Genomic DNA, 13,593 nt, shown 5'->3' with positions numbered 1-13,593 from the left:
TGGGGAGGGGCTGCTTCCCTGCTGAAGGTGACTCCTGCGGGAATTCAGATTTAAAAATAAAGGCGATAGTCATCAGCAGTTCATTAAATTGGCATCAGGCTCATTTGCACTCAATGAGGGAATGAGGCAGAGGTGGCTCTGCCGCCTCCCCTGCCCTCACTCTGGGCTGTCCGCAGGGGACGCTTCCAGCGGGATAAGGCTCCTGGGAGCCCTCTCTGATTTATTCCTCCTGTCCCGGTGTTGCTGCAGTCATGAGTCAATAGAACGGTGCATTTAAGTGCAGAGCACCATTACCGGTCATTAAAAGCTCTGTCACCTCCCAGACTGCACGGAGGGAGTCACGGTGCCACCCCGGTGCCGGGGACACGCGGCAGGGATGCGCGCCGGCCGGGCCGGGTGCCGCGGGGGGCGAGGGCTCTCCGGGTCAAGTGGTGACATCCGATTGTCCCTTCGTGGTGGCCGCAGAGCTGGCAGGGGAGGTGCAGGGAAGCAGGCCTGGAGGGCACGGGGGTGCCGTGGTGCAGGAGGGATGTGGGGACAGGCACCACACGTGCCAAGGATGCTCGAGGGTGGGCTGAGATCCCGGAGCCAGTGGGGGCTGCAGGGCCCCTGTGGACTCCCAGCCCACTGTTCCCAAAGATGGACCAGCCCAGCAGGGCTCAGGTGCTGTTTCCAGCAGGGTTTCCCATCCCTGAGAGCGGGCACAGGCAGAAGAGTGATGCCTCTCCAGCTGCCCCGTGTCCTCCAGCACCTGCCAGGGCCAAAACTGGCTGTGAAATCCTCCCACAGCATCGCTCCCTGCTCCACACCTGGGCCTGGCGTTTGTGTTTCCTCTGCATGAGCCCAGCAGGATGCAGCCCCTGTGCTCTCATGAAATGCCAGCATGAGCAGAGCTGCTGTTTGCCTGTCACTCCTGGTGATTCTTCTGGGAGGAGGGAGTGAGTGAGGCAGAGCAGCTTTGGTAGTGGTGTTGATTCACGGCTTGTAATTTAATTAAGAGAGAAACGAGATCAAAAGGGGACGGTATTAAAAAATAAATCAGGTGAAGGGAGTGGAGTTCCTTCCTATAATTACAGCGTGGATTTGTAACGGAGAGAGACTCGATCACAAAGGAAAGAAAAGGTGTCAAGTGGAGAGACACCTTTCCCAGTTAATTACTGCTAACGGGGAGGGGATGGTTGGGCTGCGTGTTGGTGAGCTGGACGTTCCCAATGATGCTGACGGTGCCTGGTGGTGCAGCCCAGGATCCTCGGGAAATGGGCTGAGAGCTGTGGGGGCAAACAGCTCCCGGCCGGGCCGGGCCAGGCACGGCCTGGGGCAGCGGTGGCCAGGGCTGTCCTGGTTTTGGGGACCACGGGCTGTGCCACCGGCAGCGCCATCAGGGACAGGGGCCGGGCTGGCAGCAGCCCGATTTGTGCAATAATTAATTCTCCTTTGATCATCTGCTGTATAAATCATCAGTGGCCAGGAGTTAATCATGCATATGAAATGAATCCTTCTCCTGCCTTAATGAGCGCTGAATCGTGACCGGCATCTGTTTACTCCTGACACTTTCATCTCTTTGACAGTCTGAACAATCAGTTGTTTCCAATAATCTCATTTTTATTCTATTTTATATATATATAGTCTTGCAGTCTGAGAGCAAGCAGCCTTTTACTTCATACTGCTCCCACCTTCATCCCCCTAAATCTTTGTTTTTTTTAGTCTCAGGCAAGGATTTGTTTTTGGGAGCAGTGCAGGGGCTCTGCAGGCACCCAGCTCCTCACTGTCCCACCGAGGATGATGCTGGTGGCAGGCCTCCTTCCTCCCCAGCTCTTTGAGGCTGGGCTTGGCACAGCAAACAAGAAGCCTGTGTGAGCGTTTCTGCCTCCGTCTACCTGGAACGAACCGCAATTAATCCACCGGTTGCGCCGCCAACGCAGTGTTGTAATTGGATTAATTAGAGCGGAGCTGGCGGCCGCACTGGGGAGGTTTGGCCTTGGCTGCAGCCTCCTCCAGAGCTGGGATCCGTGGGATCCGTGGGATCCGTGCCTGCCGGGCGCTGGACCGGCAGCACCGGGGGATGCTGAGGCTCACCCGGCCGCGGCCGAGGGAGCTGCCGGGTGCTCCGGGAAACGACCTGCCCGCTAATTGGAGTTGATGAGGCGTGGCCGGGTTAACGGGGCTTGTAAGAGGCAGCAGGAGCAGAGGGGGGGCTGTGGGTGGGCTCTGTTATCACCCACCCCGGGTTAAGGCAGGGGGGCACGGAACCCCCTTCCCCACCAGCCCTGGCTGTCTGAGGGGCAGTGGGTGGTGTTCCCTCTGTCCCAGGTGTTGGGGAGAGGCCTGGAGGGAGAGGAAAGGGGAATGTGAGTCCTGCAGCAAGGCTGAGTAGGACAATCCTGGCCATGCCGGGCCCTGCCGTGCTGCTCTGCTGCTCCTGTGCCAAGCCTGGTGCCCGTCTGCCGTGGGGAGAGGTGGGGGACAGATCTGCAGGGACGTGGTGCCCCTAGGCACCAGGAGCATCCCTAAAGGCTGTGGTAGGATGTCAGCCGTGCTCTTCCCGAGCTGTATTGGGTCTAACCTGGCTCAGCTGGAAACCAGTGGCCACAGGGGATTTACTGCAATTGCCTAAATCAACTGGAAAAGGCCTTTGGAGAGCCGGCAGTTCCTGTGCTGGGGCCTGTAGGAGCCCTGAGCTGGCTGCTTTTGAAACCCTCGGGGCAATCCTCACTGGGGCAGGGCCACCCTCAGCTAACCAGAGCAGTAAAAAGCACCCCCAAACTGCTGAGAACAGGCTCTGCACCCTAAACCACCAGGACCCAAGGCTGTGGGACTCCATCCCTGCTGAGGGGAGCCAGGACCCAGCAGTGCAGCCACCAACCCAGCTCAGGATGCCATGGAGGTGATACCAGCAGGCACGACACAGCCTCTGGGTATTCTATTCCTCCCTTTACCCAAAAGGAAGAACAAAATCCCACCAGCTCCTTCATTCTCCAGAAAAATTAGGTGTTTGTCTGTTTGTTTCTGAGATGAATCAGCCTCCCCAGGAGGCAGCTGGGGCGAGGTGTGGGGTGCAGCCTCAGCATTCACCAGGTAATTGGGAACTGAGATGTCCCAGGAAGGACATCAGGGCTGCTGCAAGGGGGACTGGGGGTCTCTGGCCAAGCAGGGAGGGTTTGCTACAGCCCTGGGCTAATCCAAGCTGCCAACAACAGGGAAGAGGACCTTTCCAAGATCCAGGCTCACCCAGATACCCCCAGCAGCTCTGGAGCCTGTGGGGCACTTGCCCCACCCTGGCTGGAAGATCCCATTGTCCTCAGGGATCTGCTGTGACCTTTGGGCGAGCTCCAGGAGCTGTCAGCTCTTGACCCTTGCTCGCAAAGCAGCCTGAACGGTGGCAGCAAGGTCAGCAAGATTTGGGGCCCCTGGACACATCCCTCGTCACATCAGTTCCTGCAGCGTACTTGGCTGTAATTTAGCCTGGTTTAATTGTGCTTAAATTAGCCACAAATGGAACAGCACTGCAGCTGCTCTCAAAAATATATAAAATTACAGCACACTAAAACATTTTCACGTTTCATTAGTGCATCTTAATGGGAAGTGTCTGCTCCCCAAACTCTCTGTTTACCCTCCAGAGCAGTAAAAGTTTACACATTAGCAGTTGTGCTGCCCATTAACACTGCAAAATGCTCTGTGTGTTTTGCAGGGGCAGTGCTGCTCCCCACACGGCTGGGAAGCCTAAAATTTAGGGGAGTGGGTGCTCTCCTGAGGCACCTCTGCATGGGTGGCAGCGAGCTGAGCAAGGAGCACCCTGAATGCCAGGTGGGAGCAATCCCACCCACAGGAGAAGCACCAGAGCCCCTTGCCCTGGATGGGGCTGCCTGTCCCCCCGGCTTTATCCAAGCTCCAGCTCTCTCCCAGGCAGGGTAATGCCTCCAATCCAAATCAGGAAGCTTTTTCAGTGGAAGCAGCATTTTAGCAGAAGCCTATTTAACGCTTAGGCTGACGCCCTCGAGTGCTTTATTTTAAAGCATTTTTGTTCTTCTCCATTATCAGTAATAGTCTATAAAAGCCAAAATGCAGCACTTTGCTCCCTCCTGCTCCATCCCCCTGTGGTGTGAGCAGCCCTGTGTGGCAGGGGCTGAGGAGGCTCCTCTGTCCACTGCTCCCACTGCCCCAGCACAATTATCCAGAGGGGGGAAAATCCAGGGAAAAAACTCAGTGAGAGGTGATTGCATGGGGTCAAACCACTCATCCCATCCGTGTTCCCCAGACAGATTTTGTTAAATACCTTTGGTCTCGGGCAGCATCTTCCTGGGGGCTCGTGAAATGAGTTTCAAGATCCAAATCCAAAGTGAAAGGGTGGGGATTGCCCCTTGTCTCTCTCCACCTTGTCCAGATCTCAGCTTCCCCAGGGAGATGGACTTTTGTGCAAGGGTGGCCAAGGAAGGGTGAAGGCTTGAGCCGTTTGGGGAATTCAGACCTCCTGCCCCTGACTTGGCTCGTGGGTTCAGTGCAGGGAGGTGCTGGAGGAAAGGAAGCAGGAGCTGGGCTGTCACTGAGAGCTGGGCTGAGCCAGGAATGGAAACATCGCAGTGCTGGCTTGGAGGAGGGCGCACATCCTGAGTCTGACCCCTTCCACCGTTCCCAAGCCGGAGGCAAAAGCCCGATGCCTTCCCGCTGTGCAGCCCGAGCTTGTGCTGAGCATCCCCAAACTCCCTCCTCCAGCCAGACCCGAGCTGAGGCTGGGATCCGGCCGAGCTGCTACTGATCACTCCAACACCCAGCGGTGCTGTCCGTGCGATTGGAGGCTGCTAACTGCCAGCGGGGAGGGCAGAGAGAGGCGAGCAGCCTCCCCAGCTCCGGGGAGAACATCCTCGGGGCCTCGGGACCTTGCCCGCGGTCGGGGGCTGCCTGTGCCCACCGCAGCCCAGCGAGGAGCTCAGGAAAGCCGGGCCCTGTCTCTTCTCCTCGGACACACGTGGCTGCGGGCTCTGTCCCCTCCGTCGCCCTCTGCCAGCTCTGTGTGACCTTTCGGCGGTGGCACTCGGGGAGCAGCGGCGGCTGCGCAGCCCCGAGGCCGGCTCGCCGCCACGGCCACTGCCACTCAGAGGGGAAAAATCATATTTTCGGCTCCAACCCTCCATCCCCCTTTCCAGTCTGGAGCTTTTTTAGAGCCAAAGGGGAGAAAAGAACATGGCCTGGCTTCCCTGCCTCCCTCTGCTCCTGCTCTTTCATTCCGCTCTTCCCGGCGGCTGCGAATGGCTTTGCCTGGGAGCGCTCACAGCGTCTGTCCTGCACCTTTTTCCCTTGTACCGCCAAAATATCCGGCTGGGCGGCTTCGCTGGGTAAGCAGAGAGGGAAAAAGGCTTTTGTTGGAGCAGACGCTTGGGCAGGTGAGCTGCAGAGCCCCCTCCTGCCCACAGAGAAGCCGGCTGCTTCCACGGAGGCCAGCACGGAAAGCCGGGGTGGGACACACGTGGTCCTGGGGAGGGGGACACAGGCTTGGCAGGTCCCTGATGTCCACCTGGAGATGATGGAGAGGCATCCAGTGTCCGCCTGGAGATGATGGAGAGGTGTCCTGAGATCCAGGGGCTGGCTGGGGGTGTCCCACCCCGTGCTAGTCTCACTCCCAGCGTGGTTTTTCACACTCAAACCCCACAGGTTTCCCTCTTCCCTGCACAGGCACAGTGCAGCCAGTGCTGATGGAGGGGACGTGGGCATCCGCATCCTTTATCGACCCAAACAAGGGGAGCACAGGTCTTCACCCCAATATCAGCCCCCTCACACCAGGTCCAGCTTCCTGAAGCTCCTGAGCTGGGCACTGATGGGTGGCCCTTGTGGGCAGTGGATGCCCCCAGTGCCCACAGCCTTGGCACTCTGCAGGAAAAGCTGCAGCTCCACTTCCCACTGCCCTTATTTACTGCCTGGAGGAACTTGGGCAGGGTGATGGAGGGAGGGGACAGGGTGGTTGCTGCCACCATCCTGTGCCCAAGGGGCCAGCACAGCCTTGCAGCTGCCCCAGGGCCATGGGCACTCCTGGGTTTCCTGTGGGTGGAAATGGCTTTTCTGTGGGTGGAGAAAGGAAGGACAAAAAAAAAAAAAGAAAAGAAAAGACATCTTTGATGAGTGCCTCAACCTTGGATGCAGCTGGATGTGGGGACAGGCAGGGTGGGACACTTGGGTGCTGGGCTCTGCCTAGGGCTGAGGGGTCAGCCAGGAGCCTTGCAGGGGAAAAGGCCATAAAACAGGTATTTGCCCCTAGAGAGGTGGTGAATTCCTTCTTGCAACAGTTTGATTCTCCTAAATGCTCTTACCAGGCTAAAGGTGCTCCAGTAGCAGCATCCCAACACCATCTGAGGGTTTTTCCCAACTTGGCACACAGTACACATTGTCCTGTGGCTGTTGCAGCTTCTTCACCCTGCAGGCCATTCCCCACTCACTCCTTTCTTGGGAAAACCAGCTTGGATCCAGCCCCAGTGAACATCCTCGGCACGGGTCCATGGCCAAACCAGTTCAGCATCCATCCACATCTCCCATAGCCAAGCATCACTCCTCATCCTCCTCCTCCTCCTCCTGCTCCTGCTCCTCCTGCTCCTCCTGCCTGGCCAAAGCAGGCAGAGTCTTGCAGGACCCCCTCCTGCCAGGCAGGGCAGAGCCAAGGGAATAATTGGTAGGTGCTTCTGGAGTGCCACGAGCAGAGGGCACTCACAGCCTTTGTTTATTGACTCTTGATATAATGACTGCTTCCAGAGATAATTACTGACTTTCTGCCCTCCCAGCAAACCTGTTTGGCTGGGGAATGGGTGGAGTGGTACCATGCCAATGGCATGTGGAGGTGGGAATGGGGTGGATTGAGCAAAACCAGGCTCTGGCTCTTCCCACTGGATACAAGCCAAACAACAACAACAACCAAAAAAAAAAACCCAAACCAAACCAAACCAAACCAAAAAAAAAAAAAAAAAAAAAAAACAACACAAAAAAAAACCCCAACAAAAAAAAAACCCACCAACAAAAAAACAACACCCAACATTTATAGAAAAATATTTGTGCAGCTCCAGGACAAGCCCAGCTTTCTTCTCCCTACTAAGGGGAACAGATTAAAACTTAATCCTAGCTAAACACATTTTCTCCTTTCCCTCCCTTGGGGTACCTCCTGCACACACACAGCTTCTTCCTGCTGATCCCTGCTTCCCTTGGGCTTTTCCTCCTCAGCAGCAGCCCAACGCCCACAGTGGGTGTTCACCAGAGCAGGGACCCCTCTCTTCTCTCCATACCCTCTGAATCAAAGCCTATGTGTGAGAGAGGATGAGGGCACGGGGCCTTTTAAATATGGAAGAGGGAAAAGCAGGAGAAGGCATGGCTGGAATTCCTCTGTCCCTGAGCCAGGTGGGTCCCTCTCACATTTTCCAGGGGCGTTTGGATGCTGAGGGGAAGTTTGGGAGGTAAAGAGGGTTCTGGGTGTTTAATTGTGGGGTACAGGGGGTTGTAGGGCTGCAGAGACAAGTGTGGCAAGCAGGGCTGGGGACCAGCAGCCTCGGGAGAGCCTGGTCTGCAGCCCCCCATGCACACGGGGGAAGTCCTTTAAAAGTGTCACTCAAAAAAAAACCCAAATAATGAAAGAGGAGCTCTTTAAAGAAGGCAGTTTTTATATTTTATATTATTTATATTTTATACTATTATATTTTCTTTTATTACTGGGTTCTGATTAAGAGGAAAAGTGCAATTATCCTTTAAGTCTCAGTTTGGCTGTTCCCATCCCAGGACTCACTCGCTCTGCTACAGTTTATAGCAAACATTTGAACCTGGCAGAGCCCCACGTTACTGCTGCAGCTGTAAATAACCCGGGCTGGCATTTATGGCTTTCCCATGGGTGACTAAGTGAGGGCTCTGTGCTGCTGGCAAACAGTGGTCCCACAGGGCAGGCAGCACCTGCGGGGGCTCCAGGGATGCTGTGGCCACGTGCACCCCCATGGGGCCAGTCCCACAGCCCCCAGAGGGACACCAGCCCCAGTTCAGAGAAGTGTTGGCAATGCCACGGGTTAACAGACACAGCAGCAGCGCACAGCATCCTTTCTGCTTGTGATATAGTGCTTTTTCTGGGTATCCTGTAATGCTTTCTCAGGCTGTTTATTTATGAGACAATTTATTACTGCGCAGTTATTCTATAGCAGGGAAGTCTATTCCTGGGAGCCTCCGTTAACCGAGCCAATTGCTTAATTGGCTCACTGATGTCTCCACAAGGTGTGCCAGGAGAGAGGCTCTTGTAATGATCGCAGCCTTCCTCCTGCCCACACACCACCCGTGCTGCTAATTTAATAGTGCAAACATTTATTATTCCTTTTATTTGGGACTTAATGTTAGGGCGATTGGAGAGATCGCTGGTGGAAGGGGGTGAAATGCCCTGGAGTGCCACTGGTTGCTGCTAGGGGTGGTTGGGCACATCCTGCAAAGCCCAGGGGATGGTGATGCCTTGCAGGAGTTGTGGTTAATGAGGCTCCAGAGGAGGGTTGGGGCTGACAGTGCCGGTGGGGCTCCTGCCTGACCCTCTCCTCACGTTTGGGTCACTCACCAACAAAACAGAGCAAGACTGGGGAGTGTGTGTACTTACACCTATCTCCATTTATTGAGTTTAATGTGCTCTGGGGGGGAAACAGGTTCCTAATGAGCAGCCTGTGTTCTGTAGAAATGACTGGAAGGGCCAGAGGAAAACCAAGCTTGGATTTGCTCGGGTGGGGAGTCCCTGTCCCTGCCCAGCTGCAGGAGAAGAGCTCTGGGCCGCTGGTGACTGTCCTGGGGCTGCTGTGTGTGCCCTCCCCAGCCGTGCTTTCACAGCGCGGCAGCTCTAGCCCTCTCAAACCCTTTCTCCTGCTCCTCCTGCCCTTTCCTGCCTGTGACTGTCCCTGGAGGATCCCCGCTCTGACATCTGCCCACGGCATGTGCAGCGTGCCCTGGGCTGGAGCAGCAGCTCCGAGCCGGCCTTTCCCAGGCATCGCCTTTGGGCGGTTTCCGCGGGGAGCAGCCTCCCAGCGAGCATCTCTGCGCCGTGCATGAACGCTGTCCTTCCCTGTCGGGTTTTTAGGCATTGTTTGGCAGAGATGACAGTGTTTCTATAAGCCCTGCTGGATCCGTGCCCGCTCTCGCTGCTGCCGCTTCCCCAGCATCCATCCCCAGCCGCCCGTGGCCCCGCGGCACAAAGCCCAGCCCGCGTGTGCCACCGGCGCTGCGGGGACACCGCTCCTGACCCCGGCTACCGCCGGCACAGACAGGGCAGGGAAGGAGGAGTTGGCAAACAACGCCGCCAGAACGAGCCTTCTGCTCGTGTTGTATTTGTCGCAAAGAAGCGATTAAGTTTCCCCCTGATTTTCCTTCTTCTCCGGCTCCCACCGCCTATTGTTCCCGGCTCCATTATCCCCCCGCCGCTTACATAAGCGTATCGTGCGGGTTTCTGAGGCACAATAGAGACAGTCTCATTCATCCAAGGTCACCAGCTTTTATTTGCTCTTCAAAGCATGTGGCAGAAGAAGCGTTTTCTCCTAAAGACGTTTTTATTGTACTCAGCGCAGAGGCTGAGGGAAATCGCAGCGCTGCACTTGCACCGCCCCAGCTCTTCTTCCCCCACGCGTCCGCTCCTGGCGGGTCAAATCCTGCCTGGAAGGTGAGGAATTGTTTTCTGTGCTGGCTGGGACCCCACTGTGAGATTCCAGCCTGCCACTGCACGGGAGCCGAGGAACTGCATGCTCCATCCCTGCCCCTTCCCAGTTAAACGGGAACTGGGGTGCAGAGCGGGGAAAGGGGTTGTATTTCGAATTCTCTGTCCCATATGGATCTCGGTATGGACGAGTTACAGAGCGGTCTCTACGGCCTCCTGCTGCTTTCTCCCTCAGCTGTGGCTCCAGGCTCTCCCTTTCTTTACCTGTGTCTGGTCGGGGCTGGGCAAACACGAAGGCTGCTGGCAGCCTCTGTGGGGGACGGGGACTCGCTGTGCCCTGGAGGGTCTGTGCCCCGCAAAGGGCAAAGTGCAGCGGTGGCCCCGATCCGGCAGCGAGCTGGAAGTGGCCTGTCCGCTGGGGAAGGAAATGATGGGGATGGCGCAGGACAGCCCTGGGGGCTGCGAGGGGGTGGAAGCTCCCCCAGGGGCCACCTGGCGGGGTGAGCGGCGTGCGGGGAGCGGACACGACCCGAGCGGGGTCGCGGGTCCCCCGGAGCCGCCCCCTCGCCGGGCCCGGCTCCGTCGCTCCGGGCGCAGCTGCGGCGGGGGCGGTACCGGGGAGGGGACGGCGGCGGGTCCGGCCCCTCTCCCCGCCCCGCCGGCACAAAACGGGAGGCGGGGGGGGCCGGGGCCGCACTCCCCGCAGCGGGCCGGGCTGCGGGCCGGGCCGAGCGGCGCGGGGGATGTAGCGCTCAGCACCGCGGACAGCGGCGGGGCCGGCCGAGGCCATCCCCGGGGCCATGGCTGGCGTGCAGCAGGGCGAGAAGCAGCTCTTCGAGAAGTTCTGGAGAGGCACCTTCAAAGCCGTGGCCACGCCGCGACCCGAGAGCATCATCGTGGCCAGTATCACCGCCCGCAAGCCGCTGCCCAGGTAAGGGCTACCGGGGCAAAGGAGGGGGGGCACTCTGGGAGACCCTGCACCCCTCACCTCTAGTCCTCTTCCCACCATAAGGAGAGTCCTGAGTGTGTCCCCCCGCCACCAGCAGTTCGTGGCTGGAGGAGCCGGGGCACCCTCCCCATGCCTGAGGCTGGGGGATGCTGGCTGGCTGAGCCCCCTCCCTGGGCAGATGCTGTGTTCCAGAGCATGTTTGGGAAACTTTGGCTCGGTGGTGCTTGGAGCCTGGGAGCAGGGTGAGAGTCTGCAAAGCTCTAGCTGGGCTACAGAGGTGTGGAGGGCATCAGCTGGAAAGTGTGAGCAGCTCCATCCCCGCTGTGCAGAGCCCTGGGGTGTGTGTCCTGCTGGTGGCCTTGTCTCTGTGTCAGCCCTTCACCTCAGACCCTTGGGAAGGTGAAGCCTGGGGAGGGAAACAACCCCCTGGGGCTGGACCCTGCCTTGTCACCGAGGGGAGGCTGGTGCCCCCCGGGGACACAGAGCACGAGCAGCCTGGTCACTGCCACGGACAGGGACAGCTGTGGGGATGGTGTCCCCCACGTCCCACAGCCAAGCAGCCCTGACTTTGCTCACCCAGTACCTGTCCTGTCCTCCTGCTCCAGGAAAGCCGATGCCCCCATGTTTGCTAGAGGCTGAGCAACTGAGAAACCTATGAAAAGAGGCAAGGGGGCTGCAGGTACCCCTTGAGCCTCTCTGCCAAGCTGTCACACAGGCAAAGGTCTGTGTGGCTTCCTCACAGCCATGCACACTCTAATTTGGACCAGCTTTATTTTGCTGATTGTCTCAGTATTTGTTAATAATCTCCTATTTGTGCTGATTTTATAAACAAAGGACTTTTTTGCTGGATCTCCTCTCTCTTTGCGCTGTTTTTCCTCTGTTGGGTTCTGCCCAGCTGGTGTGGGGAACCAGCCAAAGTTCCGTGGAGGTGCTGTGTCTGTAGAGGAGAGGGGCTCGGTCTGCAGGAGGCTGGGTGTTGGGGGCTCAGCCCGTACTAGGGAGGAGAGAGATCCTTTGGAATGAGCCATTTCAGATGCTTCCCGTGCCAGTGGAGGCTGTGAGCCACAGCAGCAGTGGGGATGGGGGTCCCTTCTGCCCCTGCAGCCCAGCTGCTGAGCGTGAATTTTTCCCATCTCTCTGATTTTCATTAATCTGGGTAGGAAAATGGGAAATGCATGGGTTTGGCCTCCAGTTGTGAAGAAACTCTTGTTTCCACAGGCAGTGTTTGCAGGGCTTCAGCCTTTGTGGCAGAGAGGAACCACCGTGTCTTTCTCCATCCCTGCATCGGGTATGGTCAGCACCTGAAGGGCTGAGGGCTGACTCACACACACACTCCTGCCTGGAGGTTCCTGAGTGAGCAGTGCTGCTTAAATATCTTGCAGTTGGAGGTGTAATAAGGCAACTAATTCGGGTTTTGGGGAAATACAGCCAGCCTGGGTGCCAGGAATGATGCCTACTCTATCTAGCCAGCAGTTTGGATTGCGCAGACATTGTGGTGGGGCTGAGCACCGCGGCTCAGGGTGGTTGCAGATCCATTAAAAAGTTCCTAAATGTGTGCAGCTCTCCGTGCTGTTGGTAGGGACAGCCCTGGTGGGAGTGAAACAGTCCAGGAGCTCTTGGCACAGAGCAAAGCGGCCCCGCCAACTCGGCTTTGCTGTGGTTTGTGGTGGCCCCAGCAGATCCAGGTGGCCCCGCCGGGCTGTGCTCTGGCCACGCCGCTGCCGGGTCAGTGCAGCCTGGCTCCTTTTGTCCCCTGGCGGCGTGTGCCGGCCGGGCCCGGGGATGTTCCCTGCGGTGTGGCAGCTGCACAGAGCGGGGCTCACCCCGTGGTCCGCGGGGCACTCGCTGACCTCGCCCTGCCCCAGGCACGGAGGGGCTCTGCCGCTCCAGGGGCTGCCACCAAAGGCTGCGGGGACAGAGATGCTGTGGTTCCCAGCTCTTCTCATCGGTGCTGCTGGCTCGGCTCACATCCCACAGGGCTCTGCCAGGAGCCCGAGCTGCCATCTGGGCAGGATCACACCTCTGAGATGCCAGATGTCACAGCCCCAGGGGCTTTGCAGCAGGTCCCCACTGGGCTGCACAGTGATGTCCCCAAGCTGGCCCTAGGCTCGTAGTCCAGCAGTAGCCAGAGCCAGGCTCCTGCTCCCCATCCGTGGCAAGAACAGACCCAAGGCTTGCAGCAGCTCCTCTTGTAGTGGTCTCCATGCCTGGCTCCGCTCTGGGCTTGTTTTTCCGGAAGGTTTTGCTGCGCCACTGCTTGGATCAGCCTCTCTTCCCTGACGATACTCCCAACTAATTTAAGAGCAAATGACTGTGGTGCCAGAGAGGAGATGGGGAGACCAGTTAGCCAAATGAAATATTAAGATGACCATCTGGATTCCTGTTTTCTCCCACACTTGACAGCTGGTCCCCTGCAAACACCCTGCCCTGGATCTGGCTCCATGCTTCCCACAGCAGGGGAAATGATGCCATGGTTTCTAGGCCAGTGCTGCCTACCTCCCATCAGTTTTCCTGGCTGGCCTTGTGCCCTTGTGGAGTGTCAAGGGACTCAGCTGCAGCATGGGGGTCCTGCCAGGGACCCCCCCAGTGTCCATAGCCCAAAGCATCCTGCAGGGTGCCCTGAGAATGGCTAAGGGCCCAATCCTGCATTCTTGTGGGGCAGTGATGGAGTTAGCTGGACAGAAAGTGATGCTTTTTCCCCTTGCCCCATCCCTCACCACTACCTTCCTGATGCTTCTGCAGGTAAAGCCTCTTCCATCTAAATTCCCATCAAGCTGTCTTGGAGGTTGGGAGGGTTAAAGCTTTGCTAAACCCATGGTTCATCCTGGAACAAAAGAGTATATTAATACCTTCCCTCCTGCTGGGGCTGTGGGCGCATGAAATCCAGCCCCCCAGACAGCTTTGTGTCCAGAGCAGAGCTCTGCCAAAGTAAATGGATTATTGACCAGTTTGCAGAGTGAAAGGAAAAACCGAGGTGATGGGGAAAGGGACTTTTCCAATTAACCTTTGC

The 13,593-nt window shown here is 57.6% G+C and overlaps 1 protein-coding gene across 1 annotated transcript in view; it reads left to right on the top strand.

The window, feature by feature from the left end:
- The first annotated feature begins 10,351 nt into the window (after positions 1-10,351).
- Positions 10,352-13,593, top strand: part of SRRM4 (serine/arginine repetitive matrix 4) — a 46,752-nt gene continuing 43,510 nt past the window's right edge. The window contains exon 1 of the mRNA XM_053959756.1: positions 10,352-10,565. Coding sequence (XP_053815731.1) covers positions 10,435-10,565 — 131 coding nt within the window. The 5' untranslated portion in view covers positions 10,352-10,434. The remainder of the gene's footprint in view (positions 10,566-13,593) is intronic.

Source organism: Vidua chalybeata, chromosome 18 (assembly GCF_026979565.1).
Source record: "Vidua chalybeata isolate OUT-0048 chromosome 18, bVidCha1 merged haplotype, whole genome shotgun sequence".
In the NCBI taxonomy this organism is placed as follows: domain Eukaryota; kingdom Metazoa; phylum Chordata; class Aves; order Passeriformes; family Viduidae; genus Vidua; species Vidua chalybeata.
The sequence above is the reverse complement of the archived record's forward strand: the minus strand, read 5'-3'. Positions and strand labels throughout refer to the sequence as shown.